The sequence below is a fragment of the Mesoplodon bidens genome (genome assembly GCF_964165515.1).
Source record: "Mesoplodon bidens genome assembly, chromosome: 16".
Lineage (NCBI taxonomy): Eukaryota > Metazoa > Chordata > Mammalia > Artiodactyla > Ziphiidae > Mesoplodon > Mesoplodon bidens.
In genome coordinates this window covers 44,707,019-44,723,025 of record NC_138173.1, presented here as the reverse complement: position 1 = coordinate 44,723,025, position 16,007 = coordinate 44,707,019, and the positions used below count along the sequence as shown (strand labels likewise).

The following is a 16,007-nucleotide window of genomic DNA, read 5'->3' as shown; positions in this document are numbered from 1 at the left end:
TTCGCTTATAAAATGGCAAAAGCTACCCTGCCATCACTCAGGGTTGCTGTGAAGGTTCAATAGAATAGCGTATGAAGTGCCGTCAAGAATAAGATGCAGTTTTCACTGACCATAGCATCTGGCCTTGACTCAACGCCAGAGCTTTACATATATGACTGTCTCGTTTAATTCTCACATAGAATCAGTGAGACATGAACTTGTACAACTGAACTCATGTCACAGATGAGAAGACTGAGGTGCACCAAGAAATTAAGTGAATTACCTGAGAGCTAGTCAATGGTAAAGCCAGGCTTTGAACCCAAAAGCATTTTTATTCCATGGCCTGAGTTTTTCTCATTATGTTCTACTGGCACAAAATACATGTTTTAATGACCAAATATGGAGTAATTAAAAGGATGTGACCTGAGGTGCAACTTCTGTCTTCAGATTTCTTTTCTTGACTGCTAATTAATGTAGCATTTCCCTTCATGTTATTTTTTTCCCCCTCTTCAACTCAAACAGCAGAAATTCCTGTCTTCCAAAGAAAAAAAGTATTGTCAGGCATTTTTCTATCTTTCCCTTCCTCCCTCAAAGAATGAAATGCTATCCTGTGTCCCCGGAGATTTCTGTCATACAGCCTAACCAAGTCCAGATGGTTTTCTCAAGTTCAGACATCATACTTAGTAAAGTGTTTGTAGTTATCTACAGAAACAAGTTCTGGACTAAATTGCAAACACCCGCTTCCCAGATAACTTATTCCATGTTCTTCTGCCTTGTTTGTGTTATGGCCTGTCTGTGCTAATGGATTTGTAAATGTGGTTTAATTACTGTTTACCGGAAAAATAGCTGCACACAGATCAGTCTCAGTGGGAGTCTTAGCCAAAATGTTGAGGCAATTTGTTTCTAGGGCAAAAACAGCTAATAAATGAGAAGCACTTTTTAAATGTTGGGAAGGGAACTTAAGTTCGATTTTGAAGAAACAGGTTTTTATATATCCTGGGAAATAAATCATTCTTTAAGAGAGTGGATTTAAATATCAAAGTGGCATTTTTTTCCCAAGGCCTTGCACTCGGTAATTTGCACAGAACCAAAGTATTCTAACAGTGATTTGATTGAATACCACACCAAAGGGCTATCATCTAAAGAACTCACCAAAAGGAAAACTCAAAATTACTTGTAAATTCCATAAAATGTTTCGGAGCTCTGTAAATCCATGTATTATGTATTACCTCATGTTTCTGAATTCTTGCCTCAGGCAAATTGCCAACTTAGCAACTAAATGACAGTTTTAAAATTCTAATACAAACCAGCCTCTCCAACTTTGCTTTTTTTCCTCCAGGAGAAAAAAAAAAAGAGAGACACAAGAGGGAAGTGAAAGTTATTGAAAGGTTCAATTTATAAATTCTGTTTGTGCTCTGCTTGGAGTTGTAGTTTAATTTTGCTCTTGTGTAAAATGGTATTCGCCTGATTCTGCATAAAGGGGCACCTTTGAAAGTAAATAAGTTCTTACCGGCAACTGTTGGTCCTGCTGATAGGGAGGAAGCTCTGTCACACTACCCTTCGGGGGATGCCTGCCTCAGAGCCAGCGTGGGCCGGTTCTTCCTTCAGTGAGAACTCAGAAAACAAAAGCAATCAACTTGGCAACTAATAAAGATGTTTGTCATTTCCTGAACTGTGGATATAACAAAGAATTTGAGCAGTGTGAGATGCAAACCCTGCCCTCAAGAAGTTTATTTTTAGTGGGGGCAACAGACCGGTACACAGGCAATTCAATCTAAGAGATCCCAAGGCGGGGGGAGGGGGAATTGAGTGAAGGTGGTCAGCAAGTACAAACTTCCAGTTACAGTGTAAGATACATAAGTTCTGGGGATGCAGTGTACAGCATGCATGGTGACTATAGTTAACAATATTGTGTTGTATATTTAAAAGTTACTAAGAGAATAATCTTAAAAGTTCTCATCAGAAGAAAGAAATTCTGTAGTTATGTGAGGTGATGGGTGTTAACTAGACTTATTGTGGTGATCATTTCCCAGTATGTACAAATATCAGGCCTTATGTCATATACCTCAAACTTATGCAGTGCTCTATGACAATTAGATCTCAATAAAATTAGCAGGCAGAAGAGACCCTAAGACCAAGTCTTAACTACCAAATACCTTTAGTGTCTCAAATAACCGTATGAAAGCCAGGGCCTCATCTTTGGGGCAGGAAGACTCCTTTTCCAAGAAGGTTATTGCATATTTCCACATTGTAATTATTTATCTATCAGTCATTTCTTCATTCATTAACTCACCCAATGTTATTTGTGATGGGCCCTAGAGAGACAAAGTAACTTCAACAAGACTCCGTCTCAAGGAGCTCACCCTGCAGTGGGAGGGAGGCAGACATAAACAAACACCACAAAGTGAAAATCTCAAAGAAACTGGGAATCATTATTAAAATGGGGATGTGTTATCTTTTATATATTCTATGTTTCCAATACAAGAAAGATGTAAAATGTAAGTGCAGAGCCCCTTTATTAAAAGGGATTTATCTTAACCATGCTTAAATCATAAGACTTTGGACATGGGAACTAAGCTCAGATATCACCTCCTCCAAGAAGGCTTCCCTGATAGCACCCATGTCCCCTTTTGGCTTGAGTGTCCTTTCTATGTACTCTCACTGCACCATGTCCATTCCCCTGATACCATGTTTTGAATTTTTATTGTGTTGTCCTCTTACTGCCACTACCACCTCCATACATACACAACTGGGTACCCCTCAAGGAGGAGGGGACACATCTTACTCTTTGCATTCACAGCGCTAGAAACATACCTGGTATATGGCACTCGGTTAACGTTGAATAGCTCTGTGAGTGGGAAGATGATAATTACAGGTTTTTTCCCCATCTAATAAAAGTTGCCTTTATTTCCCACATTATATTAAGTTTTAAAATATGTAACAAAGGGTATATATTCTTGTTTTTTGAAATGTAAATGTATTAAAATGTAAATATATTAAATGTAAATGTATTAAAACATTTATTAATAGCATATTTAGATAAGGGCACATACAAAAAATCTAGAAGGACACACACCAAAATGCTGGTGGTGGTTATCTCTTAAGTGTTAAGATTTGAAATGATGCTGACTTTGTCTTTATGCATCACTGTGTTGTTTAACTATTTTACTATGGATGTGCTACTATTATGATAAGAAAATATGAAGTTATTTGTATTTTAAAAAGGAAAATTTGGCCCATTTCATAAGCCACAATCATAGGGCATAAACAACTTTATGAAACATCATCTTTACCATCTAACCCAATGTTGACAGTGATTTGACTTTGTGGATTTAAACAACTGACCAAGCTTGGTGGCATTTAATGGAATTAGATGGGTTTCTATTTTCCTTACTCATGTCTGTGTTTATAATATTCAGAAGGTACCCAAGCACTTTATTTGCACTTGTCTAAAACGTGCAAAATTATCTCTTTTGCTCGCTTTCTTTTGTTCCTTTCCTTTAATTCTCCCTGCTAATACTTGGATTGGGTGCTTTTTAAAGCCAGGCTTAACCTCTTGCAAATAGATAAGGCAGAACTAAGTAACCAATTAATTCTCTCTCTCTCTCTTTCTTTTTTTTTTTTTTTTTTTCTCTCTTTTTTTTCCTTTGCTGTACGCGGGCCTCTCACTGCTGTGGCCTCTCCCGCTGCGGAGCACCGGCTCCGGACACACAGGCTCCGCGGCCATGGCTCGCGGGCCCAGCCGCTCCGCGGCACGTGGGATCCTCCGGGATAGGGGCACGAACCCGTGTCCCCTGCATCGGCAGGCGGACTCTCAACCACTGCGCCACCAGGGAAGCCCCTCTCTCTCTTTCTTTCTCTCTCTTTTTCATTATAAATCTCCTGTTTTTAGGGTGGCTCTGTGTAGAAGAAATATCAGTTTTCTGGTCCGTGTATCTTCTGCCTGCCCATCTTTCAACATTTTGTCTGGCTGACCACAATGTTGGAAAACCCAATACAGTGTTATTGGACTAACAGTTTATTTCTTTTTCCCAAAGGAACAATCACAGATTGTAAAATGTGCCTCTAAAGAACAGGTTTAAAAAGCTATATATACTATATTCTTTTTTATCTGCAGCTGAATTCTTGCTGCCAAGATGGGGAAACAGAACAGCAAGCTGCGCCCAGAGGTCATGCAGGACTTGCTGGAAAGCACAGATTTTACAGAGCATGAGATCCAGGAATGGTATAAAGGCTTCTTGAGAGACTGCCCCAGTGGACATTTGTCAATGGAGGAGTTTAAGAAAATTTACGGGAACTTTTTCCCTTATGGGGATGCTTCCAAATTTGCAGAGCACGTCTTTCGCACCTTCGATGCCAATGGAGATGGGACAATAGACTTTAGAGAATTTATCATAGCCCTGAGCGTAACGTCAAGGGGGAAGCTGGAGCAGAAGCTGAAATGGGCCTTCAGCATGTATGACCTGGATGGAAATGGCTACATCAGTAAGGCAGAAATGCTCGAGATTGTGCAGGTACGTGGACCTTGCCCTTTACAAAGAGAAGAGTGTGAGTCACAGTAAGAATTGGGAAGTCCACAGTACAGCTTAGTGGAGAGATTGCAAACGGGTGGTCTGCCTGGGCACTGATTTGGCCTAGCCAGTGTCTTTGAAAATGTGGAACCCATATACAAAACAGGGAGATTACACATAAACATGCAGATTGGTTAGCATCTCTTGGAAACTCAGGAGCTCTGGCCACACTGGGCCCACATTCTTGCCTGGCATAGGTGCCCTGGGGCTTTGTGGTGACTCCTCCCTACAGAGGGACATGGCACTCTTCAGCTGGTCATGCTCACTGTGGCCACTCCATCTATTCAGTGCAATGACCTGCCTGGACCTAGAGCCTGGAGTGATGTTTAATGATCAAACTCTGACCTGGGTTCAAATCCTGCCTCATTCAGTCACTACCGCTGTGACTTTAACCCAAGCGAACCTCAGTGTCCTTATCTGTAAAATGGAACTATCAGCAGTGCCCACTGCTGTGGGATTGTTTGAAGATTAGACTGACTCTCCGTGTTCAATGCTTAGCACAGTGCCAGCCTTACAGAAAAGTTCATCATCACTGCCATCACTAATTTCCAAGTTTATTAGACACGTGAATAAAAGTAGAGATCTCTAATCTAGCTTCTATCTCATCAGAGATACAAACAGTGCAGAATCAAGGCCTCCATCATTTTAATAGGAAGCGCTCCATTTTATTTCCCCAAATCACTTACCCAGAGTAAATTGCCCAAACAGAACAGGAGAAGGGGTCGTTTTTCCTTTCACCACCCCCTCTTCTTTGGAAGTCCACACTCAGGCCTTGTCACTGTCCTGGGAAGCTGTGTGCCTTTGTGGGGATTCTCACTGTCTGGTTCTAGCTGGTCTGCAGCATTTAGGAGAAGATGCTACAATCGCTTCAGAGGCGGCACTGTCTTTTAGGTGTCTGGGAAAATACCTGTTAGAAAGTGATAAGATGGAGGCAGGCTGTGGGCCGGCAGAATCATATACAAATTAAGGCTCTGTTTGTTAAAGTAAGTGAAACTGCAGCTTGATTACAAGTGTCAGCACATAAATTCCTGGCTGAACTAATGTCCCTCCAAAACTCAGAAATTCAAGCCATTTAATGTAAAATGTAAGTTCATGATGTTCACCTGCAAATACTAATAAGTGGTCAGGGTGAAGATCGGGGTCCAAACAAGTTTATAATGAGGCTTGTCAACGAATGGAGGGTGGAACTCCACAGATTCTCTAGTTTTTCTTCTTTATTGTTGCTTCCTATGGTTTAATTTTGGTATCCACAGGATATTGGTGGTAACAGACTGGAATCCTTTTGTTTTTCCTGGCATTGGTAGGAAGGATTCTATTGTGGACTCTGTAACACTGAAATACACGGTATTGGTTTCCTCTTGGAAACCAATTGGCTGCTGTAACAAAGGGCCATAAACTTAGTGGCTTAAAACAACACACGTTTATTATCTTACAGTTCTGGAGGTCAGAGATCTGAAATCGGTTTCACTGGACTAAAATCAAGGTGTCCGCAGCTTGCATTCTGTCTGGAGGTTTTAGGGGAAAATCTGTTTCCTTGCCTTTCCTACTTTTTGAAACATTCCTTAGCTTGTAGCCCTTTATATCCATCTTCAAAGCCAGCAACAGTGGATTGAGTTCTTCTCACGTTGCCATTCCCCTGGGTATCTCATTCTGCTTCTCCCTTCCACTCATAAAGACCCCTGTGAGTACACTAGGACACCCCAGATAATTCAGAATAATCCCCCCTAGCTCAAGATCCTTAACATAATTACATCTGCAAAGTCCCTTTTACTGTGTAAGGTAACATATTCACAGGTTTCAGGGATTAGGACATGCACATCTTGGGAGGCCCATTATTCAGTCTACCACATATGTCCAAACGCAGTTATGTTCCTTTTTCCAAAAAATAATTTTGTGCTATATCAACATCTGGGTGAAAAAGCAAAACCATATGCAGATTTATTTTTAGAGTCTTATACAAACATTTTCACATTCATGTGTTTGTTTTTTTTAAGTGACAAACTTAGGAACATGATTTAGGTCCAATATTTTATTATTGCATCAAAACCACCTCTCATGAGTCTTAAGCCAGATCACAATTCTGACGTTTCTCCCATAACGGCAGATCCTCTCCTGGGGCGGGGGGGAGGGCCCTAGTCTCAGCCCCCGGCTGCAAGAGGAAGGAGAAGCCTTCCTGCCCCACACAGTTCTCTGTCCCTGAGCCCAGCCAGAGGCAGGTCTGAACACCCACACCCAGCCCAGGACAGGCTGTGTTTCAGGAAGGGGGCCGCGAGCATGTGAGTAGCGTTACACATTGAACCACGAGTGCTCAGATGCTCTCTGGGATCTTGGGGGTGAGGGAACGTGAACTTAGGGATCCATCAACAGGACCACGGGGAGAGAATGCAGGGAGAACGGGGTGAAAGTGACCCCTCTGTTCTCAGAAAGTAACTAGGACCCTTGAAAGAACACATTTTAACCACAGACTGTCATTGGGTAGGAGTACACAATCTGTGTTGCTTTACTCTTATGATTGAATGAAAATCACAGGCTTAGACAAAACTTGATCACCTGGATCCAAAACAAAGATGAAGAGGGAGTCAAGGGAAGAATTGGCATGTGAGAGCGGTTGTCTTGAGCAAAGCAGGTCAATATCGCCTTGCCTCTCTCCTTTTTCGATCTCCTTTTCCTTCTTTTCCTCGGGTAAGTTATTTAACCTTTCTGTGCATTGTTCTCATGATTTGTGAACTGGAGCCAATTATAGCACCTGCCTCAAGAGTAACCGTAAGGGTTAAACAGTTATTACAAGTAGAGTACCTAGAACAGGGCCTCTCAATGGGTATCCTTCAGTAAATGTTGACTACTATTATTCTATAGAAGTTTCTGGAGCTGAGACAGGATGTTTCCCTGCAAAATAAAGGGAGGTCATTTCCCATTCAAAGGACAAAGTAATAGAATCTCCCATTAAGTTTTAAGTTAAGTTTACCTAGTCATATAAATGTATGTTCACAAAACAAAGGGAGGTAACCCAGCTAAGCCTCCAACTGGTGGAGCTCACAGAAGAGATATTCTTGTGCAGATGACTTTAGGAGTTCCCAGGCTTCTTCAGTTGTTGTCTTTCCTTCCAAACACCATCCCAGCCGGAAATAAGCTAAAACTTCTGGGCTGCTCTGATGCTTACGGGATTTAAGTAACAGAAAGATCACCTTTCCAGGAGAGAATGTGGTTGGCACCAGGAATTCCCCAGCTCCGAGCTGTTGCCCTGAGCCCATAGGTGCACTTCATGCATCGGGACTTTAGGGGCACAGCCTGTCTGGACTTGTTCTCAAGTCCTGCTAGAGACTTTCTGAAAGGAACATATAGGCTAACACAGTGTTACCTTTAGCAGTTCTCAGGGAACTCACTTTAATGACCAGGTTGCAATAATTTCTAGTTAGCATATTCATTCCTTGGATGGTAATGATTGCTTTAAAGTAGTTGGTGTTCAAATACGTGTTGTTTTAGAATCAGACTCTCCCTCCTAGTTGTGATTCAAGGTTAATTAGCACTTTTGATAAGGCAGAGTGAACTTCATAACACCCTTAGTCTACATTTTCACACCCTTTGAATGAATGAAAACTAAAGGAAGGAGGTTGGGCTTATGCTGGCAGCCCATCACAGAAGACTTATTTTTTTGTTTGTTTCTTTTAGCAATATGGGAATTTTTTTTCCTGATTCACTCATCAGAATAAGGCATGTGTAACCATACAGCAACCAGATGAAGAGGAAGGGAGACTATGGTGTTAGCCATTGCAAAGGTTTGTCCACAAACACCAGACAGACTCACAAATTAATCTGACCTGGTCTCAAGAGCACCAACTGTGACCAGTTCAGACAACCAGCTTGTGAGTATTTGTGCCGTGAGGGATCAAAATCAGGATCAGAAAGACTTGGTTACATTCTTTCTAAAACCACTTCCTCAGTGGCATTTTTTTCTCCCAAAGATCTTTCTAAATTGGTGTCATAGACACTATGTCACTTGTAATATGTGCCTTGGAGACCTGAAATACTGTGCTCTTCTGATGGTGAAAAAAAAGGCGGGGGGTGGATGGTGTTGTGGTGAAACCTTCTAGTCCATCTTGATAATGGCCCCTGGGAATTCAGCTGCAAACCCTTGCCTAATTCTCAGTTATGAGTGTGGACCACAGATGTTAGTCTAGAATGCAACTTGGATTTCTCTCCCGGGGAAAATTCTTTAAAGCGGTTGCCCAGGTTAGTGACTTTCTTTAAGAACTAACGTTAGTTTGTTTATCAGTTGTGTTTGGCTTTATCCCTTTCTTATCAGGGGATTAATCTTATCGTGACAAGCCACATTATAGTTTAAGAGTTGAAGTTAGGCATCTGGCAACACAAGTGAGTGCCTGCTACCCAAAGGCCCCCCACTCGGCTGTGCCCTCCAGGTCTCCTTTGTGGACTATTCTTCCTTCTCCTGTTTCCTAAACAAGGATATTCCCAAGCAGCTTTCCAGCCTCAGCCCTCTTTTCCTTTCATTAGTTCTGGGAAGTCATCTTCTCAGTGCTTGTATGGGCCAGGCATAGTGTTAAGTATTTTCCACACTGTATTAGTTTCCTAGGGTTGCTATAACAAATTACCATAAACTGGGCAGTTTCAAACAACAAAAATTTATTCTATCACAGATCCAGAGGCCAGAAGTCCAAAGTCAAGGTGTGGGCAAGGCTGGTTCCTTCCAGAGACTCCTGGGGGGGATCTGCTCCATGCCTGTCTCCTAGCTTCTGGTGGTGGCTGGCGATCCTCGGTGTTTTGGGCCCGCATCTCTCCTATCATCATGTGACATTTTCCCTGTGTGACTGCGTCCAAATTTCCTTCTTCTTATATGAACACATCATTGGATTAGGGCCTGCCCAAATCCAGTATGATCTCATTTTAACTTGATTATGTCCGCAAAGACCCTATTTCCAAATAAGGTCACATTCACAGGTTCTGGGTGAACATGAACTTTTGCAGGACATTAGTCAACCTGGTACATGTGCATTTTCTCATTTAATCCTCACAATAACCTTATTAGCCCCATTTTATGGATGAAGAAACAGAGTACCTCCAGATCTTCACCTCTACTATGTCCAGCTGTTAATGGACATCTCCACTAAGACATTGCACTGGTACCTCACAGTCAAACATTCCAAAAACAAACTCAGTATTGCCCCCCAAAATGTGGAGTCCTAAACCACAGCAGCTCCAGAGTGTCTTTTTAGGAGAGTGAACGGGGTCTTTGGAAGGGGCTGTTGAAGCAACCCTTGCACAGCACTTTATATAAGATTGAAATAAATAGTAACTGCCCATATCTAAAAATGATGGGTACCACCACTTACCTGAAACAAGACAGTGGCTGAGGAATGGGCAAGAATAATAAATTTAGAAAAATATGAAGGAGGCAGATTTGATAGGTCTAGCTGACTGCCTGCACGTGGAGACGGGCGGTAGAGCCGTATTAAAGATGTCTTTGACTTGATTACAGGATGGTGGATGGTAGGACTGTTTACCAAGAACCAAACAAACAAACATGAGTGGGGGCAGGGGCCTGGGCAATAATGAGTTTCAAGTAAAATCTTATGTGAAAACTAATATAAGAATGGAGCTGCTTTGGTTGAAAAAAGGGGTAGGGCCCTTATTCTCCCCACATCCTCTCCCTGCCTGTGGAAGTATCTACAGCACTTTGGGAGAACATTGTGGATTTACCGACTTACTGTATTCTTCTAGCTCTAAACAGGAAAGTGCTTATGCTGTCCTAGATACCTAGATATTGATCCCATTTTAAGAGTATTTCCAAGAAAGATTCTCATGGCCTCTGTCTACCCTCCTTTCCTGGTGTGTAATATCCTTCTAAGCAGGATGCTTTTCTTTATCGATAATCTAAGAACAACCCTTTACTGCTTAACTTCTTTTACCCTTGGTGGGTTGTCATGGGGCCTTGGGTGTCCTGTTGGAAGACCCTACATCTTCTGATGAAAAGCCAGTCTGGTTTCCTTCAGAGAGAAGAGTGAACTTTAGCTCTTGGAATTGCGCCTGCCCTTAGTTAATCCCACAACCTTTATCAGTTCAGACGTGAGCCCTTCTTTTCCAGCATTCCGAGAGGTGGTTCATTCAGAGGGAAAAAGAAAAATCATCTATATATATGTCAAGAGGAAGCTGGTAATTCCCCTGGCCGCAGGTGGTGCTGTCCTGAGCCTGCCTAGGGCAGAACCAGAGCTGGGTTCCTGGGTGTCCCATAGCATTGTATTTACCCAGAGACAAGAATAGGCCTCTTCAAGTTTAATTAAAAACAGGATGTCCCTGCTGGGCCTCTCATTGACATTGCTAAAAATAAAGTAGGGAAGTAGCCTGGCCTCTCCATGGTTTAATCCCATTAAATTTGGGGGAGGGGTGTGGGGAACTGGGGTTAATAAAAGACACGATCTGTTTCAGATTGTTGTCTGGAGTTGTGTCTTTTCTCTCCCTGTGCTGTGGAGTCCCAGGTCTAATACAATCAATGCTGGCTTGCTGAGGCCATGAGAGAGGGGCAAAGGGACAGATGATTCCCCACTGCGGTTTTGCAGGGCTGTCACCCACTTACTCACATTGAGACCCCTGGGGCTTGTCACCTCATCTCTTTGCTCACTGCTCTAGTACCACCCGTGTTCATAGACCTGGTTTTGTGAATAATCCACTAATCCCTTTCTGTGAGCTGATGCACATTAAAAACAAACAAACAAAAAGAATCTAGTCTGAGTGCTATGAAAGAGCCATCTGGAAAGGTGAGCGTGTTAAAGGTGACCACACTTCCTCCTCAACCCCTCAGTATACTCAGACATTACATCTCTTGCCCAATTCCAGAAGCCTCGTTTGCAGATATCCTCATATAAGGGGATCCTGACTTTCTTCATTTTTGTTTTGTTTCTATTTATGGGTTTGTTTGTTTGTCTGTTTGTTTTTGGAACTAACCTATCCTCATTTCTCTGCCCCAGCCCTATTCCTTTAGCCTAACAGCTAAAGACTAAACCCCTGAAGACTTTCTGTTGGGTGTAAGAGCCTTGTTTTCAAACACACATTCATCTGTTTGCTTGGTCTTTCGTTCATTTGTTCAACCAGAGTATTAAGAGAATAATCCCTAGATTATTACACAGTTGACTTCCCTTCAGAATCCCAAGAAGGAGAATTTCATGAACCTCAACTCTAAGAGGCTGAGAGTTCCAAGGAGTGTTCCAGACCAGTGGGTTTTACTTGCTACTATGGGACCTTACCGAGGCCAGAACAGATTGGGGGAAGGAACAACGCAGCCCCAAAGAAGGTTGATTACACAGCATCCTTAAGGCTTCTAGCCAAAGTAAACTTATTATTTGTCCATAAATGCCCCTCCCACGTCACTTCTACAACTCCTGAAATGTACCACCTCTTACACCTGTAAAGAGGTGTACTTGTGATTTAGTGAGAGGCTGATATCTAGATACTGTTTTGTTGTTGTTGTTCTAAGATTCCTGGGCTTATGAATTCACAAAATATTTAGATTGTGTAAGTCTGAAATCCGTGTGAGGGGTGTGTGTGTGTGTGTGTTCATCAGTTGGTGCCACCGATTCCTCTGAGTCAGGAGTTACAGAAAAGCTTCCATGTTGGAGCAAAGAAAGCTGAGGAGAGGGTGCTATGGAGAGGTGGCATGGAGAGTCTCCTGACTTCCACTCTTGTTACTAAATATTCATGTGGCCCTGAAAGTTCAGCACCTCTGTTTCCCATTTGTAAAAAAGTCTCTAACTCTATGGCCTTTTCTAGCTCCCTGGAGGAGTCAGGTGTCCCCAGCGGCTTGGCACATGGCACTATAACCCCAGCACAGATGGTAGTGTAGTCCTGGGCTGGAGGGGACAGCAATAGGGATCCTGGAGGAGGACAGAGTATGGCTCACCTCTCGCCTCTGGAGCACACTTCAGTGAGCGTCTCTTGGGACAGCTGACTGTGGCCAAGCTTACTTATTACCCCAGTGACACCCATCATCCCAGAAAGAGCCATGACTCCCACTTTGCCCTTCCTCCCAGACAGAATCACTGTGGAGGCAGCTCCAGTTCAGCGAGGGCTCTGGGTGGGTTCAAGTCAGACTCGGGGAGCCTGGCCTGAGGGGTCCCTGTGGGGTGGGATCAGCCCAAGAGTCAACACACTGGGTGAGTCCATTTTTCACTCCTATTTTATCAACGGAGATTATAATATTTACCCCCATTTCTCCAGAATATTTTAGGAACTCGAGGCAGAGTTGATCCTGAATAAGACTGTAAAGCGGAGAAGTTAAGCCTTTATCTCTTTTTGCAACCCTTTTTGTTTCCACATTTCCCCTTTGGAGACTACTTTCCTTCAGCTGCCTTCCTTTCTCTCCTCCCACTACATCCCAAGTTCCAGAACTTTCCAGATTTTTCCACCCACCCTCTGGCAAAATCTACTTTTTCTAAAACTCCTTCCCAGGGCTAATTTTCCCAAAGTGAATCTGAGTACCAGAACCATGGTCTGGGGATAAAAACAATGACTTTACATTATGCTTCCAAAATAAAAACAACATTTGATAGCTGAGGCCTTCCAGACGCTTACTGGGTACCACGGGGGGTCCACAGGTGGTAGGGAAGATAGTTTCAGTACTGTTCACAAAACCTTTTCAGTAGAACCCTCTTTTGCCCATCAGATTTCTGATGTACCCAGTTGATCTCAAGCTGAGATTGTATACTTATTTCATCCCAAACTTGGATGGCAGATTGTTCCCATCCCGGGGATACTTGGCAGCTTGCTGAGAAGGAATGTGAGATGATTGCCACATACAAGGGGAAAGAGCACTGGGATGGATTGGTAATGTCTGCCCAGGAGAAGAGCAGGGCAGGCCCTTACAGACCATCAGTGTTTGTCACCCTTGAGGGGCCCAGGGAGAGACCACAGTAGACCCTGACCTGTCTCTGGCCTGAGGAATGTCACCTACAGCCTGAGAGTGGGGACCTCAAAACAGCAGCAGCAGCACACAGGAACCTCATTAGAAATGCGGACTCTCAAGCCCCCCATCTCCCCAGCCCACCCTACTCAGTCAGCTTCTGCGTCTTCACAGGATTCCCAGGGGATTCATAAGCACATTAAAGTTAGAGACACGGGGGGCCTAGTGGATCTTCCTGCCAGTTGTCACTCCTGAAGGTTCTTGCCACTGGACAAGCTCTGCTGGCCTGGCTGCTCTCACCAGCAACTGCACGTCTCTCTTCTATGACGACAGATGGTCAGGAACAGAGCTGGGTCTCTGTGTGATGGGAGGCATTCCCTTCAACCTTGTATTTGGGAGGTTTAATAATAGGGCCATTGTGTGTGAAACCAAACCATGTTTCTGTCTCACGCCATGTTGCTTCTGTCCCCAGGCGATCTATAAGATGGTCTCCTCTGTAATGAAAATGCCTGAAGATGAGTCGACCCCAGAGAAGAGGACAGAAAAGATCTTCCGCCAGATGGACACCAATAGAGATGGTAGGAGACCATGGCTGCTTTGCTTTGCTTTGCTTTGCTTTGCTTTGCTTTGCTTTGCTCAGAGGGGGGCTGCTGGAGGGGCTGGGGTGTCCAGGTAGGGAAATTCCACCAGAGGTCAAGATATTGGCCATAAGGACCTGGCTCGAGGCCCTTTGTGAAAGTGGCTTATCCTGCTTGCTCCCTGTAGGGGGAAGATGGAGGCTGGATCCTGCAGGCCAGCGAATCAGAAAGTGGGGAGGGGCTTGTTATCCACCCAGACCCTAGTAGCTTTCATCCCAGCCTGCCCAGGGGGTTTTGTTGGGGTTTCATGCGCATGCTCCAAGGTGTTGGGTTTCCTGGAGCCAAGTGGGACCCCTTAGCTGTTGGCGGGTGAGGTGGCCAGCAGATTCCACCCTGAGGGAGCCACCCACAATTCAAATCCACCAAGGGGATGCAAAGCAAACCAAAATGAAAGGAGAGGTGGATTTCAAACTCAAGAACAGTGGATTTTAGATGTTGGATTGCCAGACAGAATACAGGAGACACAATTAAATTTAATTTTTGGATAAATAACAAATGACTTTTCAATATAAGTATGCTCTATTCAATATTTAGGACATACTTAAAAATTTGTTGTTTATTTGAAATTGAAAGTTAGCTGGGCATCCTGTATTTTATTTGCTAAATCTGGCGGCCCTAGTTAGATGTAATATCTGAGTTTAAAGTGCTAACACAGAGCTTGGTCCATAATAAGCCCTGAGTCATCTATAGCTCTTGCTTTTATTTCCAGCTTGCCTGTTCTGCTGGGCATCCCCAGCAATTCTTGTCAATTATGAGCAAATGCAGTCATATACCCCCGACAGAAGGCTTTGTCGCAGAGCGAGCCTCAGTTTCTATCCCTATGCCCTCTGGGGCACCAGCTGCCTGAGAATCTGGGTTTGCAGGGTACAGGCCAATCTGTTTGCTTTGTTTCTCCACAAAGGTGTCATTACATCCTGTTTCTCTATGTGCCTTGATTCACAGCGAATAGTTTGTTTTGCAAAGACTAAACAAATGGGATTCTTTTAATAGAATAATAAACTCACTGACATTAAACTGCACATTTTGCTGATGCTCCAGGGGAGCACAGGTGGGCTTGTGTCCTGCCCGAGGCCCAGCCTCCTCTTCAGAATAGGGCTGAAAGATGGGAGAAGATCCAAACACTGCAGGATCGAACGCTCACTGCGAGAAATGAGACCCTGTGCTCTGGGCCTCGGTCACAATGGAGTCACAGAGCCCTGACGGGGTCAACATTCCCCAAATGCATTTCGTTGCTAAAAGCCCTGTGCTTTCCTAAGGGAAAGCTTGAGTTTAAAAAAAGGGGGGGGGGGGCGAGTGGGAGCCGTATCGGGAGGGGCTTTAAGTCTGCAAGGGGTCAGGCTCCGCCCAGCCAGGAGACTTGGTGCTTTGGCTCAGGGCTTCTGGACCCCAAGGCGGGACGCCACGCCGGAGCCGAGGCCTCATCTAGACCCTCCCGCTGTTAGATTCCTCTTGGAGAAGCTCTTTGCATCTAACCCCTGGCGGCTGACTTGAAGAGAAAAGTCTGGGCCCCCAGCAGGTTAGCTGGGAAGCCAATCCGGGAGCACGCGGGTAGTTAGCCCGAGGGAGCGGATACATACGCTGAATGCAGGGTTTACCCTGCCGCAACAAGAAAGGGGGGGAAGCTTTGCCTCCCCGCCAACAAGATGACCGAGGAAACTTCTCGAAGGGAATTTAATACATACTCTAGCTTGGGCAAGAAGGAGAAAGACATCGAGGAGGAGTGGAATCCCAGGCAGCCAGTCTCCCCCGTCCAGCCCATTGGGGTAGGAGGAAAGTGCCCTGATTGACGGGAGGGACCCCCTGCGGCACCTCTCTGCTTCTCGGAGCTCACAGCCCTCGCCTGGGTGGAAGGGCGGCCGTCCTCACACCTTGGCCCAAAGCAGGGGCCCTCTGCCCACATGCAAACCTAGG

General features: G+C 44.2%; 1 protein-coding gene across 3 annotated transcripts in view; it reads left to right on the top strand.

Moving 5' to 3' along the window:
- The window catches only part of NCALD (neurocalcin delta), a 298,403-nt gene that overhangs the window by 279,295 nt on the left and 3,101 nt on the right, over positions 1-16,007 (top strand). For all 3 annotated transcript variants that reach the window (XM_081259035.1, XM_081259036.1, XM_081259037.1), the window contains 2 exons: positions 4,097-4,493; positions 13,931-14,036. In XM_081259035.1, the coding sequence (XP_081115161.1) occupies positions 4,116-4,493; positions 13,931-14,036 (484 nt within the window). In that variant the 5' untranslated portion in view covers positions 4,097-4,115. The remainder of the gene's footprint in view (positions 1-4,096; positions 4,494-13,930; positions 14,037-16,007) is intronic.